At 50.6% G+C, this 17575-nt stretch overlaps 1 protein-coding gene across 4 annotated transcripts in view; it reads left to right on the forward strand.

The window, feature by feature from the left end:
• MAU2 (MAU2 sister chromatid cohesion factor) overlaps window positions 1–17575 on the forward strand; it is a 37444-nt gene that overhangs the window by 1723 nt on the left and 18146 nt on the right. For all 4 annotated transcript variants that reach the window (XR_008495855.2, XM_054465062.2, XM_054465063.2 and 1 more), the window contains exons 2-5: window positions 12671–12688; window positions 13075–13140; window positions 14124–14219; window positions 15800–15894. Coding sequence is in view for 3 of the 4 variants with exons in the window: in XM_054465062.2 (XP_054321037.1) it covers window positions 12671–12688; window positions 13075–13140; window positions 14124–14219; window positions 15800–15894 (275 nt within the window). In the remaining variant the exon portion in view is untranslated. The remainder of the gene's footprint in view (window positions 1–12670; window positions 12689–13074; window positions 13141–14123; window positions 14220–15799; window positions 15895–17575) is intronic.

Genomic DNA, 17575 nt, shown 5'->3' on the forward strand with positions numbered 1-17575 from the left:
AACCCTGTCTCAGAAAAAAAAGATAATAATAAGGAAAAAATAATAAAATTTCAGGCTGTGGAGTCGTTTTTTTCTCACAGCAGCGCTGTGATCCTGTCAGACCCCTGCCTCCCTTTTGCCTTTTACCCAGCTCTGTCCTGCTTGAATAGAGAATTATTGAAAAGAATCAACTCAGATTTTAAAAACTCATTAATCTGAGGTAAATCCAAGCCCACTCTCAGCTAGTAACAAGTTGCCTTGAGGAATAGATCAAATCTTTGTTTCGCAGACTGAAAAGTTGGAAGGAGACTTTATTTTATTTTATTTATTTGTTTATTTTGAGGGGGAGTTTCGCTCTTGTTGCTGGGGCTGTAGTGCAATGGCAGGATCTCAGCCCACTGCAACCTCCGTCTCCCGGGTTCAAGTGATTCTCCTGCCTCAGCCTCCTGAGTAGCTGGGACTACAGGTGTGTGCCACCACACCCAGCTAATTTTTGTATTTTTAGTAGAGACAGGGGTTCACAATATTGGCCAGGCTGGTCTTGAACTCCTGACCTTGTGATCCACTCCCCTCGGCCTCCCAAAGTGCTGAGATTACAGGCGTGAGCCACTGCGCCCAGCCCCAGATAATTTTTTTCTTTTTTTTTTGAGATGGAGTCTCGCTGTGTCACCAGGCTGGAGTGCAGTGGCATGGTCTTGGCTCACTGCAACTTCCGTCTCGTGGGTTCAAGCAATTCTCTTGTCTCACCCTCCCGAGTAGCTGGGATTACAGGCGTGCACCACCTCATCTGGCTAATTTTTGTATTTTTAGTAGAGACAGGGTTTCACCATTTGGTCAGGCTGGTTTCGAACTCCTGACCTCAAGTGATCCGCCCGTCTTGTCCTCCCAAAGTGCTAGGATTACAGGTGTGTGTCACCACATCTGGCCAGTTTTATTTATTTATTTATTTATTTGTTTGTTTGTTTATTTATTTATTTTGAGACAGGGTCTCGCTCCATCACCCAGGCTGGGGTGCACTGGCGTGATCTCAGCTCACTGCAGCCTTGACTTCCTGGGCTCAAGCAGTCCTCCCATCTCAGCCTCCTGAGTAGTTGGGACCACAGGTACGCACCACCACACCCAGCTGATTTTTGTGTTTTTTTGTAAAGACAAGATCTTGAACTCCTGAGCTCAAGCTATCCACCTGCCTCAGCCTCCCAAAGTGCTGGAACTACAGGCTTGAGCCATTGTGCCCAGTGTGGAAGGCAACTTTAGTCCTCACTTCATCAACTGCCTTGTTTCAAAAGGGAGGCATTATGGGCCCAGAGAGGTAAAGTGATTTGCCCAAGGCTGCACAAGTTATTGACAAAACTGGGCTCAAACTCCAGCTCAATGATAACCAGGTTACATGCCAAAATGATACATCATTATTGTTTTGGTGAAGTTTTTTTTTTCTTTGATTCGTTCAACAGATATTTGTTCAGCTCGTGCAGGATGCCAAGCCCTATTTTTGGTGCTGGGGGATCAGCAATGGCTAAAACAGTTTCTGCCCACGTAAGCGTAGGTTTTCGTGAGGAAGACAAATGATAAGCCTATAGTAAGAGGTTAGGCAGTGATGGAAGAACCTTGAGAACTGAACCAGGGAGAAGGGATGGAGTTGACTTGGAGCTATTTTTGGCAGAGGTAGTGAGAGAGTCTCTATTTGTGGGAGTGACATTTCAGCAGAGGCCTGAATGGGTGGGGCAGGGAGCCTGGAGAACCACTCAGGGGGTCAGGTTGATGGTAAGGAATGCCTAAGCTGTCGGGGACTGGCAGATGGTATCAGGGTCTCTCCAGGGTCATGATGAGGCTGAGATCAAATGAGGCACCAGACTTTATTGACTGGGAGGGGTCTGGTGGCCCAGCATCTCCAGTGGATGTGCTGGTTCTAAAACTCTCCTTTCTCTCCATGAACAACTCTCACCACCTGCCTTCCCTTGTCTTCCAGGGCTGTTCAGCCTGTTTCTGGCAGTGGCTAATAGTCACTGTGTGTACCGTCGTATTTCGCCCACTCAGCCCTGTCTAGGAGAAGCAGTCATGCTGCAAATTGCTCGCTTTACCGCTTGGCTTTTGGACCCATAATTTAAACCCTTCTCCTTGCGAAGTGCCTTTGCTCTGTCAAATGGAACTTTGAATCTTGAAGGGTCTTCCGCTGAGCCACATGGTTCCCTCTGTAGCTCATACCAACTTTATGCCTGGAAATCCCGTTCTTTTTGTCAGTCGCATCCCAACTGAAAATTTTTCCAGCATTTAGTTAAAGTGATGTTTTCTATACTGTTTTCCTTCCACCAACGTTTGTGACTTCTTTTTACGTTACAACATAAGTGTGCTTTCTTTCATCTTCATTCTTTATTAATTGTGCATTTTTTCCCAATCAGGGAGCTATCAACTTTTATTCTTTCCTTCCCCAGAGCTACTTAATAGAGAATCATATGTTCTCTGCTTAGAGGTGGTTTACTGGTTTCTACTTCTGAAAAGCAAATGGCTGAAGAGATTCCAGTATCTTCTCGGAGAGCTAACCCAGTGTAACAGTATTTTGCAATATTTTGTGACTTTTCTCCTTGCTCATTCTCTCTGGTGTTCTTTTTATTTTTATTGTTACTTTTATTTTTTTTATTTATTTATTTTTTGAGATGTAGTCTTGCTCTGTCGCCCAGGCTCTGGAGTGCAATGGCGCAATCTTGGCTCACTGCAACCTCTGCCTCCCGGGTTCAAGCGAGTCTCCTGCCTCAGCCTCCCAAGCAGCTGGGATTACAGGCGCCTATCACCACGCCCAGCTAATTTTTGTATTTTTAGTAAAGACGGGGTTTCACCATGTTGGTCAGGCTGGCCTCGAACTCCTGACATCAGGTGATCCACCCGCCTTGGCCTCCCAAAATGCTGGGATTACAGGTGTGAGCCACCACACCCAGCCTATTTTATTTTTCATTTTTTTGAGAAGGAGTTTCGCTCCTATTACCCAGGCTGGAGTGCAGTGGTGCGATTTCAGCTCACTGCATACTCCACCTCCTGGGTTCAAACAATTCTCCTACCACAACCTCCTGAGTAGCTAGGATTACAGGCATGTGCCACCATGTCCGGCTAATTTTGTATTTTTAGTAGAAACAAGGTTTCATCATGTTAGTCAGGCTGCTCTTGAACTCCTGACCTCAGGTGATCTGCCTGCCTCAGCCTCCCAAAGTGCTGGGATTACAGGCATGAGCCACGGCGCCCAGCCTTATTTTTATTTTTTTGAGACAGAGTCTCGCTCTGTCACCCAGGCTAGAGTATAGTTGGTGCAGCCTCAGCTCACTGCAACCTCCACCACCCAGGTTCAAGCGATTCTTGTGCCTCAGCCTCTGAAGCAGCTGGGATTACAGGCATGAGCCACCATGGCCAGCTAATTTTTTGGATTTTCGATAGAGACGGTTTCACCATGTTGGCCAGGCTGGTCTCAAAGTGACCTGAAGTGATCCACCCTCTTTGGCCTCCCAAAGTGCCGGGATTACAGGCATGCCACCACACCTGGCATCTCTCTGCTCTTCTTCACTGAACTAATTATCTCTAACATAACTGCTTAGCTAAAACCTATTATTGGCCCCTGAACTCAGTGCTACATCCAGCTTTCCTATTGTTTTCGCTGTCTTTTGCTTTCTCTCTAAGAGACCCCAGCCTCCTTGGTCATCACATTTTTATTTAAGGTTTATTTCTCTTTTATCTGCTTCTGTCAGTTTCTAATGGTCTCCTCAACTGCATTTTTTTTTTTTTTTTTTTTTTTTTGAGACAGAGTCTCACTTTGTTGCCCAGGCTGGAGTGCAATGGCGCAATCTCAAATCATTGTAACCTCCACCCTCCGGGTTCAAGCGATCCTCCCACCTCAGCCTCCTGAGTAGCTGGGACTATAGGTGTGTGTCACCACGCCTGGCCCTCAACTGCATTTTAAGTCGTCTAGAAAGATATATAACATACTTACTCGTCTGCTTCATCAAGTCAACTAACTTTGAAAGAATCATCCATTAAATGTCCCCATCAGACCAGGTGTGGTGGCTCACACCTGCAATCCCAAGACTTTGTGAGGCCAAAGTGGGCAGATTGCTTAAGCCCAGGAGTTCAAGACCAGCCTGGGCAACATAGCAAAACCCTGTCTCTACCAGAAAAATATATATATATGTACAAAAATTAACCAGGCATGGTGGCACATGTCTCTGGTCCCAGCTACTCAGGAGGCTAAGGCAAGACAATTCTTGAGCCAGGAAGTTGAGGCTACAATGAGCTGTGATCGTGCCACTGTGCTCCACCCTGGACAACAGACCGAGACCCTGTCTCAAAACTTTAAAAAAAGAATCCCCATCAGAGTTAAAGAGGGTATGTCTTCCTTTCCTCAGCAACTTTTTAAAAATTTGATTGTATTTATATTTTCTATAGAGCTAGGGTCTCACTATGTTGCCCAGGCTGGTCTTAAACTCCGGGCCTCAAGCAATCATCTGCCTTGGCCTCCGAAAGTGCTGGGATTACAGGTGTGAGCCACCACACACAGCCGCCCCAGCAGCTCTTTTTTTATTTTAATTTTTTTTTTAGATGGACTCTCACTCTGTTGCCCAGGCTGGAGTGCAGTGGCGCAATCTCAGCTCATTAAAACCTCTGCCTCTCAGGTTCAGACTATTCTCCTGCCTCAGCCTCCCGAGCAGCTAGGATTACAGGTGCCTGCCACCATGCCAGGCTAATTTTTTCTACTTTTCTTTATTTATTTATTTATTTTGAGACAGAGTCTCGCTCTGTCGCCCAGGCTGGAGTGCAATGGCGCGATCTCGGCTCACTGCAAGCTCCACCTCCTGGGTTCATGCCATTCTCCTGCCTCAGCCTCCTGAGTAGCTGGAACTACAGGCGCCCGCCACCACGCCCGGCTAATTTTTTATATTTTTAGTAGAGACGAGTTTCACCGTGTTAGCCAGGATGGTCTTAATCTCCTGACCTCGTGATCCGCCCGCCTGGACCTGCCAAAGTGCTGGGATTACAGGCGTGAGCCACTGCGCCCGACCTCTACTTTTATTAGAGATGAGGTTTCACTATGTTGGCCATGCTGGTCTCGAATTCCTCAGCAGCTTTTTTGGGGTCACAGTAGTTGGTGTCTCAGTGACTCTTTCCTCCGTAGGGCCTCAGAACACCTGCCAGCTGCCTTGTTCCCTGGGTCTGCTCAGCAGATCCTGGAGCTGTTACAGTGCATGGCAGGACACTTTACCTGAAAGCCTTCCTTCTCTGAGTATGGTTTTGGCAGTGATGTGGGTGTGCTTTGGCTGCTCTGGGACTCCCCTAAGTAAATAGTTGATGACTATAAGCATTGTGAATTTACTTAGAAATTTCTTGGCTAGAGAATTTGCAGTGACCAACCTGGGCACTACCCTGTCTCTACAAAAAATTTGAAAATTAGTGGGCCCGTGATGGCTCACATCTGTAGTCCTAGCTACTTGGGAAGCTGAGGCGTGAGGATCACTTGAGCCCAGGAGGTCGAGGCATCAGTGAGCCATGTTCCTGCCACTGCAGTCCAGTCTGGGTGACAGAGAGAGACCCTGTCTCAAAAAAAAAAAAGAATTTGCAATGCCATTTCCGCAGATTCTGACAGGTTGTGTTCTTCTGTATTTTGCTTTCCTCTTGTTCTCTCTCTTCTTGCTGTACACCCATCCCTGTAAGTTTTCAGTCTTCTCTTCTCCTCTCTTCCAGGCCCTATGGCTTTTGTCTTATTTTCCCACCTGTCTTTTAAGCAGACAGATCCATCTTGGTCATTTGGACATCTACTGTTGAATCAAGAGAATGTACCTGCATATCCGTTTCCCCCTTAACTTTTTTTTTTTTTTTTTTTTGAGACAGAGTCTCACTCTGTTGCCCAGGTTGGAGTGCAGTGGCGTGATCTCAGCTCACTGCAAGCTCCGTCTCCTGGGTTCATGCCATTCTCCTGCCTCAGCCTCCCAAGTAGCTGGGACTGCAGGCACCCGCCACCATGCCCGGCTGATTTTTTGTAATTTTAGTAGAGACGGGGTTTCACCATGTTAGCCAGGATGGTTTCGATCTCCTGACCTCGTAATCCACCCGCCTCGGCCTCCCAAAGTGCTGGGATTACAGGCATGAGCCACCGCGCCCAGCCTCCCCTTTAGCTTTCTTACTTTTGATCACAGTCCCTTTTATCCTTTGGCCTGGGAAGTGCACCATCGTTCTTAGGTTTTCCTGGTTTGAAAGCCACCCAAGACTAAATGCCACCTCTCTGGAAGAACTTACTATTTTCTATAATCCAGGCAGTCATTCTTTGAACAGTGGTGTTTTCTGACTGCGTATGGCATGCATGCTTTCTCTGGAGTTGAACAGGGCTGCTTTTTAATGGCGGTTTTGCTCATATGACTTAGAAAGCAGCTCCAGACTGTGCTGGTCAGATACTTAATTCTGCATCCAGGTTTAGCCTGAGCATCTATGGTTCACTTTCTCAGCAAGTGATTAAATGCTTCCTTTTCTCTTAAGACCCAACAGGGCTAGGTTCTGAGCCTCTCTTCATCAGGCCCAGCATGAGCAGTTCTTTCATTCTTCAGGATCACAACTGTGTCCTGCTAAATTCCGTGTCCCATCTGCAGGGAGCAGAGGCTTGTGCAGAACTGGCCATTATGCAGTTTCACGAAGTGATCTGTGCTTCCTCCTATTTTTGTTTCTATTTCCTTCCCTCTCACTCTTGAGTCACCTCTGACTTCAGGATGTGAAATCTGTTTAGGAACCATCACCTCACGGTTCTACCAGCTGGTCCCTTCCTCTCCCACCCCAGTTCTTCTACTTCCTGATTGCCAGTTACTGTAGCATCATTGGCACCTTCTACATGCCAGGCCCTGCATTGGTGCTTCACAGAGCAAGGTCTCCCTGGATCCTCAACAAATTAACAGGGTAAGGCCCACCTCAGACTCACCTGTGATAACACCCAGCCACTGCAGGAGAATGTGCTTAGCCACAGTCACACAGCAGCAAGAGGCCAGGGAAGCTGCTAAATGCTGTGCTTCCATCCCAGAGGTGTTGCAAGCAATAGGGTAGTTTTAAAAAAAATGATTTTGGGCCAGGCGTGGTGGCTCATGCCTGTTATCCTAGCACTTTGGGAGGCTAAGGCGGGAGGATCACTTGATCCCAGGAGTTTGAGACCAGCCTGGGCAACATAGCAAGACCCTGTCTCTTAAAAAAAAAAAAAATTAAAAAATTAGCCACACATGCCTATAGTCCCAGCTGCTTGGGAGGCTGAAGCAGGAGGAGTGCTTGAGCCTGAGAGTTCAAGGTTACAGTGAGCCATGATTGCACCACCGCATTCCAGCCTGGGTGACAAAAACCCTGTCTTTTTAATTTTTTTATTTTTTTCATTTTTTATTTTTTTATTTTTTTGAGATAAAGTCTCACTCTGTCACCCAGGCTGGAGTGCAGTGGCGCGATCTCAGCTCCCTGCCACTTCCGCCTTCTGGGCTCATGTGGTTCTTTTGCCTCAGCTTCCAGAGTAGCTGATGTGACAGGCACACACCACCATGCCCAGCTAATTTTTGTATATTTTGTAGAGATGGGGTTTTGCCATGTTGCCCAGGTTGGTCTCAAACTCCTGAGCTCAAGCAGTCCACCTGTCTTGGCCTCCCAAAGTGCCGGGATTACAGGCGTGAGCCACTGCTCCCAGCCAACCCTGTCTCTTATAAAAACAAAACAACAACAGGCCAGGCATGGTGGCTCATGCCTGTAATCCCAGCACTTTGGGAGGCTGAGGCGGTAGTATCTTCTTACAGTGAGGATCCTCCTTACAGTGAGGAGCACTGCACTCCGCCTAGGTGACAGAGGGAGACCATGTCTAAAAACTACAACCAAAAAAAAACCTTTTTTTTAAAAGTTACTTTGGTTTTAAGGAATAAGAAGCCTTGAAACACTCAGCCCTGGACTGAATCCTCCAGGCACCAGAGCTGTGCTGGTCTGGACCCTTCCACCCCACTTGAAACCTGTTGGCCCTGTTGCAACCCTCTCTTGCTTTCCCTGAGAACCCTAAGGTGACCCCAGGGGCTGCTGATGGAGACAGTCACCTCCTTGCCCTGCTCCCTGCAGCCTCTCACTTTGGCTGCTTTGCCATCATAAGGAAGGAAACATAAAAGCTACTTTTTAGCATTACAAAGTTAAAAAAACAAAACAAAAAAAACACCCGGGCGCGGTGGCTTACGCCTGTAATCCTAGCACTTTGGGAGGCCGAGGCAGGCGGATCACAAGGTCAGGAGACCGAGACCATCCTGGCTAACATGGTGAAACCCCGTCTCTACTGAAAATACAAAAAAAATTAGCCAGGCTTGGTGGCGGGCGCCTGTAGTCCCAGCTACTCAGGAGGCTGAGGCAGGAGAATGGCGTGAACCTGGGAGGTGGAGCTTGCAGTAAGCCGAGATCGCGCCACTGCACTCCAGCCTGGGCGACAGAGCGAAACTCCGTCTCAAAAAAAATAATAATAATCACGTAGATGAGGTAGCAACCTTGGGTAAGGCATTCTGCATCCTTTATTTGTGAGATGGATATATTTTTCTGATTTCCAAATATATGTTACAAGTCACAGAGGGCTAGGTGAGGTGGCTCACAACTATAATCCCAGTGCTTTGGAAGGCTGAGATGGGACGATCACTTGAGCCCAGGAGTTCAAGACCAGCCTGTGCAGCATAGCAAGACCTTCCCTGTCTCTACAAAAAAAAAAAGTCTAACAAAGATAGAAAAGTGAAGTCATTTAGTAGGTGTCAGATTGATGGCCCTAGGGAATTGACTGGCTCACCCTGACACCAGGCCCATCCTGCCCTTCAGGAATGTGTGTCCTCATGCAGAGAGATCCAGGTGTCACTGATGTCCCAGTGAAGAAGCAGTGGCATTTAAAGACAGGGAGAAATCCCATGCCATTTAGGGCTTTGTGTCTGAAAGGCATACGCCTCCATTCTGTGGCCATTTGCACTTACACAGAAGCCCTCACTTTCCTTTAATGAACTCTACTCGTTATCCAAGTGGATAAAGCCATCGTTCGTTCAGCAGATGTTTCCCGAGCACCTACTGGATGTCAGCCTGCTGCAGGCATTGCAGCCACAACTTTAAAGTCAAACATCATGGGGCTTTTTTTCTTAAGAGTCAGGGTCTTGCCCTGTTGCCCAGGCTGTAGTGCAACAGCACGATCATAGCTCACTGCAGCCCCAAACTCCTGGGCTCAAGTGATCCTCCCACCTCAGCCTCCCAAGTAACTGGCATCACAGCATACACCACCATGCCTGGCTGATTTTTGTTTTGTTTTTGTTTTTTTTTTTTTAAGAGAGAGAGACAGGGTCTCGCTATGTTGCCCAGGCCGGTCACAAAAAGAGGGGCTTTATCTAATGTCCTCTGTTTGTAAAGTGGGTGATAAAGATACATGGGAAACGGATGTTAAAAACCACTAGGATGTAATTTCTCCAGTGCCTTAGAGCGTTGCTAACTCACAGTGGATCCACACCTTGAACCCAATCCTCTGGCTCCCAGTTAGCGCTCCTGACACCCACTGACGCTAGTGGACAAGGCCTTCCACAAGAGAAGGCTTATATTTGGAGCCTTTAGGCACATTACTTCCCAGCTCACCAGTGCTCACTGAGAGCCTCCCCTTCCTCAGGGGAGATGGGATCCTCTCTGTCTAGCCCACCCGTGGACAGACGGAGCTGGCAGAGAGGCGAGTCCGTTAGCAGCAGGCATATCTGGCTTGTAAAGAAGAGATGTCTTGGCCAGCCACTGTGGCTCACGCCTATAATCCCAGCACTTTGGGAGGCTAAGGCGAGCAGATCACCTGAGATCAGGAGTTTGAGACCAGCGTGACCAACATAGAGAAACCCCGTCTCTACTGAAAATACAAAAATTAGCCAGGCATGGTGGCGCATGCCTGTAATCCCAGCTACTTGGGAGGCTGAGGCAGGAGAATCACTTGAACCTGGGAAGCAGAGGTTGTGGTGAGCTGAGATCATCCCATTGCACTCCAGCCTGGGCAACAAGAGCGAAACTCCATCTCAAAAAAAAAAAAAGAAGAAGAGATGTCCATGGGGTCAGGAGAAATGAGGTCCAGTCCAACTGTGTGCTGAATAGATTGATGTTAGCCACATCATGGCCCCAAACGGAGAAGGGACACAAAACTGTTGCTGGCCAAGCACGATGTCCAACGCCTGTAATCCCAGCACCTTTGAAGGCCAAGACAGGAGAATTACTCAAGCCTAGGAACTTGAGGCCGGTCTGGGCAGCGTAGCCAGACCCCATCTCTACAAAAAATAAAAAAAATTAGCCAGACGCGGTGGTGCGCACCAGTAGTCCCGGCTACACAGGAGGCTGAGGTGGGAGGATCACTTGAGCCCAGGAGGTCAAGGCTGCAGTGAGCTCTGATCGTACTGCTGCACTCCAGCCTGGACAACACAGTGAGACTGTGTCTCAAAAAAAAAGAAAAGCTGTTGCTATGAGGAGACATTGTTAGATCCACACAGGCCTGAGCTCAGTGGCATAGGCCAAAGCTTTGTAGAAGGGGGTGCAGTATTCTGAGGCATGAAGTGACTGGACATGTCCTCTTGAAGTCTACCCGCCACAGACGTGCACGTGTGGGCTGTCGTCAGCTCTGGGGAGAGCATCCCATCGCCACAGACTGGAAAAGAAAGCTTCTCCGCCCAAAGGGAGGTGGGGGAATTCACCTGTTGACTGGTTGCCTTGCTTACCTCTGCTGGGATGCAGTGACAGAAATGGGGCCAGCTTTGTCACAGGTGCCAGGCTTAGCTGCAGGTGCCAGGTTTGCACCTTGCTTACCCAGGCTGGGGCTGCTGCTTATGCGTGGCGGTGCTCTCTGTCTACTCTGGACTATGTCTGAAGAGCTCCCCCTTGTCAGCCCCATGGTGCCCAAATCAGAACCACCAAATCTCAGGGTTCAGGGAGACCTCAGCCCAGCTCTAGTACGGCTCCTCTGTCGCAGTCCCCTCTCTCCTGTGTGATTGGGCATCCCTTCCAGTTGGTGGCCTTCCAGAGCTTCTCGTGTTGGACCCGGCTTCTCAGTGGGATGCAGCAGCTTCTGTGGAAAAAAGCCCCCAACTTCTGCTCCTCTGTTACATCACACACATTGCCACTGTCCCCACACACAGCCTCTGGCTGAGGAGCCTCACCTCTGGGGCCACACTTCTGACGGCAGGTGCTGGCCCCACCACTCTGAGGATCCCAAGCCCCTCCTGTCCCTGCCACAAGAGGGGACCACAGGAGGCAGACGCTTGGGCTGGCAGAGGGCCTGTGGTCTGGGCTCCTGCATGTGAGTGCGTGTGTGTCAGGGGCTCAGGCTCTCTCCCGCAGCTGTCCTCCTGGTCCCCTGTGTCTTGGCAGTAGGTGCTCTCGATGCAGCTCTGTGCTTTCCCAGTGCCTGTGACGTTCCCAGCTGCTGCTCACCCTTGCTCTAGAGATCTCCAGCCCCAAGGCTGCCCCCAGCCGTGGATCTCCAGGCCTCACAGGCTCCTCTGCGCTCGCTTCGTGAATACTCTCTGCTGCATCCAGGATGGTCTGAAAACTCCCATCTGGGCAGGTGCTTTCGTTTTCCACCCCTGACTGAGTCAGCCTCCAGGGGTGACACCAGGGCATTCTGACCCTCAGCTAGGAGTGGCCGCTGTTGCCGCATGAGTGGCAGAGACCATCGGGCTTCAGCCTCACCTCCCTGGCCCTCTGTGCCTTTTTTATGGGCTCTTCAGTGCCTGGAGCACCTCCTGCTCCCCCTTTTCCTGGAGAACTGGCCCCTCATTTCCCATACTTTGCCACACATGCTGCCCTGCCCCATGCAGTCCTCCCACAGAGTGCGATGAGTTAGGGTCTCCTGCTGTGCTCCGGATCCACCTTCCAGCAACCACCAAGGCTCTTGTCAGGCGCAGGTTGCTCTGAATGTGTGTGGCACATGTGGGTCACCGGGGACAGCATTAGGCTCGTGTGCTTGGGACCCTGGGTGGTCTGATGGGCTGTGGTCAGTGGCCTGGACTAGCCTGGGAACCTATTGGAACATGGAACTTTAGGGCACAGTGGTCCCTGAGTTGGAGCCTGTTGTCTGAACTGCCTTCCTGGTGTGCGTCTTCAGTGCCATCCCGCAGTTCTGCCTGTGTCGGCCTTTCCTGGAGCCCCCTCCCTCCCCTCTGAGAGACTGGCTTTGCTTATAGCCAAGCATCTTTCAAATGCCTCTTGCTCAGAAGGACTGACCTTGCCCCCCAAGACCCATTCTCCAGTTGAAACTGATTTCTCGTGTTATGCTTGGCTGAACGTCCTTCCTCTCTGCCTGACCTCTGACTGCCAGCACTACTTCCGTGTGACACATGGGGGCCTTGCTGGGGCCAGGTCACCTCTGAGCTCTGTTCCTTTCTGAAGCAGCTCCCACCCATGGGCCTGTGGGGTCTGACTCCAAGTGCCAGCCCCTCCTCTGATGTCAGAAGGGCATGTCCCCTCCTGCCTAGGCACCCACTGGGGCTCTATAGCTTCCATTCCCCTGGCTGGATTGGAGGGGAGTAAGCCCACCCTCTCAGGCCAAGCAGGCCACCTTCTTGTTACCTGGATACCTGGCAGCCTCTGTTCTCAGGACAACCTGTGGAAACCCCAAAGCGAGCCAGTAACCAGGTGCCAGGTATTTGCCTGAGAATTAATCTTTGTTTTCTTTCTCTTTCAGTGGTTGATATCACAGCAAGTATCCTTTCTGTGTTGGTATGATTCCCTTTAAGGAATTCTCCACTTAAGTAAAAAGAATGTATCAAAGCTTGAATCCCACCTCCCGACATGTCCTGCGAGTTGAGGCTCTGCCCACAGAGCACCTGGAGCGTCCCCCACCTGGCCCTCTGCTGCCCTTGGGCACTGTGCTCCTCTTTGTGCTTCTCTTCGTACCTTGCATCCAGCTCCAAGCCCTGCCCTGCAGCAAGCTCAAGGTTCACTGGGGGAACAGGAAAACTTGGAATTTCAGGGCAGGCAGGGACATGTGTGCCCTGCAGACCTTGGTAGGGTAGGAACCCCAAGCTGTGGCCCTTTTGAACGGACCTTTTTTGCAGTGTCTGTACTTCCTTAACTGGACATCACTAGATCCCGCAGTTCGAAGATGTTAAATTTGAAGCAGCAAGTCTGTTGTCTGAATTGTACTGTCAAGAGGTAAGAACATATTAAGGTTTCTGAAAGCAAAGTGTCTCTCCGTGTCGCTAAGACATGACAGCACATTGGTAAATTGGGGCTCTGGGAGTTGGAATCCCTCCAGCTTTTTTTTGGTTTTTTTGGTCGGGGTGGGAGGAGAGGGTCTCACTCTGTCACCCAGGCTGGAGTGCATGGCACAATCACGGCTCACCGCAGCCTTAAACTCCTGAGCTCAAGTGATCCTCCCACCTCAGCCTCCCGAGCAGCCGGGACTATAGGCGTGCACCACCATGCCTAGCTAATTTTTTTATTTGTTGTAGAGATGATCTCGCCCAGGCTGGCCTCAAGCAATCCTGCCTTGACTTCCCAAAGTGCCAAAATTATACGCAGGAACCACTGTGCCCAGCCCGGTGGCTTTTAACACTCAGATTACTTTCCTGCCTCTTATGCCCCAGCCCCAGGGCTTTGGTGGGTAGCCACCTGCTAAGGAGGGCTGGCAGCTTCCTTTTCTACATAAGACTGTTGGAAAGATCAGCCTGTTCCTCACCTGACAAGTCTGTACAGTTTCCCTTCTTAATCTGGTTCCTAATTTCAATTGTAGCTGAAATTTGCCTTCCTCCCACCTCAGAATGATGATGGGTAAGGTGGCATTGGCGGCAGGGAATGTGTGTACTTCACACCCCGATGCCTCTCTCTGGTCTGAGAACATAAAAGATGGGAACTGGCATCTGATTTGACTGTTTAGAATTTTGAACTGAAACTACTTTCAGTCCAGTTGAATGAGAAGTTATTTTAAGAGTGATGCAGAAACTTCCCAGCCAGTGAGTCCAATAAAATATCTTTTTTTGCTTTTAATAAAGTAAATTGGCAACCCCAAAAAATCCTTTGGTAAGCATGAACAGGAACTGCCTTCTGGCACCACAGCTGCTGCTAAGGAATCCAGCTTGATTGCCGCCTTGTTTTTTTTTTTTCTTACGTTCCCAAACGTGACTATTTCCTTTCAGAATTCCGTCGATGCAGCAAAGCCGCTGCTGCGGAAGGCAATCCAGATCTCACAGCAGACCCCATATTGGCACTGCCGCCTGCTCTTCCAGCTCGCTGTGAGTACCGCGGCCCGGGCACGAGGGTGCCTGGCAGGGACCATGACCCTGGGGCACACCTGCCCCGTTTGCAAAGAACAGCAGTGTCCACGATGTGCACACCCCCTCGGGCTGGCACACGGAGTGGGTGGGGACATGGGAACATTTCCTTAACCTGTGCACAAGCCCCTTCTAGCCTCCGTCCTTGACAGCATCTCCAGCTTGAGGCTGGCTCTCAGCAACGCCCAGGTGTGATTGGTGGGAGTGTGGGGCTTCCCCGGGGCCGACACTGACAGCGGGCCTGCTGCTTGTTGGGTGTCTTTGGGTTCCCCTCCCTCCCAGCCATTTTCATCTCATCTTTGGCCCGCACTCATTGAAATCCCAGGAACATTTCCTGCCAGAGACCCGCTGTGGGTTTTTTTTAGGAGCTCCACTGAGACTCCAAGGGGCTGCCTATCAGGCCACAAATGTCCATGTCAAGTGTTGTTTCCCACATGGGGCCCCTCATGTTGGGGGCTGCTGGGGCATACCCTCATCCTGGGATCCACACAGTTCCTCCTCATGCTCCATTTGGCCCCCCCAGATATAGGTGATGCCCTGGTCTCTGAGCTCCACAGTGCTGGGTTGTTGGGGGACTCTGAACTCGGCCTTCCCGGCTGCAGTGGAGGGGCCGGCAGGCTCCACCATGTGGGGCACCTCTCCTGTCCTGGGCTCCACCCATACTTCTGCACTGGGGACCCTCAGGCAGGTGGCCGGCCCCCAGCCTCTCTCTTCCATGACCCAGCCTGCCCTCCGGGCCACCACTTAGCCACCTCCCATGACACCCATGCAGTATGTGGACCCTGGGTTGGGAGTTCCTCCAGCTGAGTCCCTCACCCCAGGAGGGTCTGGCTGAGAAAAGTACCCACAGGGAAGAGCTCCCCCAGCAGCCAGGAGTTCCTGAGGCCCTCCTCCCCCAGGCCTGATGAGAAGCCGCATACACACGCTGTGTCCTTACATTTCCCCATGCACACTTGTGCCCATTAGCAGACAAAGGAGCAGGCCAGGCCGTGAGTCACCTCCCCCGGGCCACAGAGTTGGCAGGCACCATGTGCATGCACACCCAAGGGCCGAGCTCTCCACCACGGCCCCACAGGTATTGCCTTGCGGGGTCAAGCCAGGCATGTGCCTCCCTTTCAGCCTGTTCAGGCTTTGACACTTGCCTCTGAGGGAGTCCCTCCTTGTCGGCCCTGGAATACATTAGAGACACCCCACTAAAGACAGACCCCACAAAGCACTCAGAACATCCTTAGGTGCTCACACAGCCTTGTGGGTCTGTGCCGTGAGCCTTGGCTGCTGGTTCTATGCTCCGTTAAGTTTAGACAGTATCCACTGCAGGCACCATTCAGTTTAGATGACATATATACCACAGGCCAACTGGAGCTTTGTACCCAAAGCAATTAGCGTTGATGAGATAATTTGGTTAATTTAGCTCAAAACTGACACAGGCAGTTTCGTTGACGTGGGGAGGTTTGGTTGAGTTTGCTAACAAAGCACGAAGGCCAGGTACCGTAAAACTGATGGGTTTGGCAGCAAAGGTCACTGCTCTCTCTCCTTTTTAGCAACTGCACACGCTTGAGAAGGACCTGGTGTCGGCCTGTGACCTCCTGGGTGTGGGGGCCGAGTACGCCCGGGTGGTGGGATCTGAGTACACACGGTAGGCACCCACTCCCCTCCTTCCCTCCTGCTCTGTTAACAGAAGGGGCTTGGCCGTCTTGGTCCAGGACAAATAACAGAAATGGCATTTCAGGCCAAGTACAGTGGCTCACAGTATATTCCCAGCACTTTGGAAGGCCAAGGTAGGAGGATCACTTGAGCCCAGGAGTTCAAGACCAGCCTGGGGAACATAGTGAAACCCCATCTCCACAAAAAATACAAAAATTGGGTCCGGGCACAGTGGCTTACGCCTGTAATCCCAGCACTTTGAGAGGCTAACGTGGGAGGATCACGAGGTCAAGAGATTGAGCCCGTCCTGGCCAACATGGTGAAACCTGTTTCTACTAAAAATACAAAAATTAGCTGGGCGTGGTGGTGGGTGCCTGTAGGTACTCAGGAGGCTGAGGCAGGAGAATAGCTTGAACCCGGGAGGCAGAGGTTGCAGTGAGCCAAGATCGTGCCACTGTACTCTAGCCTGGCGACAGAGCGAGACTCCATCTCAAAAAAAAAAAAAAAAAAAAAAAAATTAGTCACCATGAGGCGCAGGTTTGAGCCTGAGTTCAGGCACCCAAGCCTGCCCACTGGCCCCCACACTGTGTGTCCACCGCCGCGTTTTTTGTTTTTTTTTTTTTTTTTGTAGAGATAGGGTCTCACCATGTTGCCTAGGCTGGTCTCAAACTTCTGACCTCAAGTGATCTGCCCACCTTGGTCTCCCAAAGTGCTGGGATTATAGGCATGAGCCATTGCACCCAGCCACCTTCTGGGCTTTTCACGTGAGTGCATCTAAGCCATGTAAGAAAAATAAATACAGGCCAGGCGCAGTGGCTGACGCCTATAATCCCAGCACTTTGGGAGGCCGAGGCAGGTGGATCACATGAGGTCAGGAGTTTGAGACCAGCCTGGCCAACATGGTGAAACCCTGTCTCTACTAAAAATATAAAAATTAGCCAGGCATGGCCGGGCGCGGTGGCTCACACCTGTAATCCCAGCACTTTGGGAGGCCAAGGTGGGCAGATCACGAGGTCAGTAGATCGAGACCATCCTGTGAATGGTGAAACCCCGTCTCTACTAAAAATACAAAAAATTAGCTGGGCGTGGTGGCGGGCGCCTGTAGTCCCGGCTACTCAGGAGGCTGAGGCGGGAGAATGGCATGAACCCAGGAGGCAGAGGTCTCAGTGAGCTGAGATCGCGCCACTGCACTCCAGCCTGGGTGACAGAGCGAGACTCCGTCTCAAAAAAAAAAAAAAAATTAGCCAGGCATGGTGCCAGGTGCCTGTAGTCCCAGGTGCTCAGGAGGCTGAGGTAGGAGAATCGCTTGAACCCGGGAAGCATAGGTTGCAGTGAATCGAGATCACACCATTGCACTCCAGCCTGGGCAACAGAGTGAGACTCTAAGAAAAAAATAATAAAAAAAATAAAAACAGGCCGGGCGCAGTGGCTCACACCTGTAATCCCAGCACTTTGGGAGGCCGAGGCAGGCAGATCACGAGGTCAGGAGATCGAGACCATCCTGGCTAACACGGTGAAATTCCATCTCTACTAAAAATACAAAAAATTAGCCAGGTGTGGTGGCGGGTGCCTATAGTCCCAGCTACTCAGGAGGCTGAGGCAGGAGAATGGCGTGAACCTGGGTGGCTGAGTTTGCAGTGAGCCGAGACCACACCACTGCACTCCAGCCTGGG

Source organism: Pongo pygmaeus, chromosome 20 (genome assembly GCF_028885625.2).
Source record: "Pongo pygmaeus isolate AG05252 chromosome 20, NHGRI_mPonPyg2-v2.0_pri, whole genome shotgun sequence".
Taxonomy (NCBI): Eukaryota; Metazoa; Chordata; class Mammalia; order Primates; family Hominidae; genus Pongo; species Pongo pygmaeus.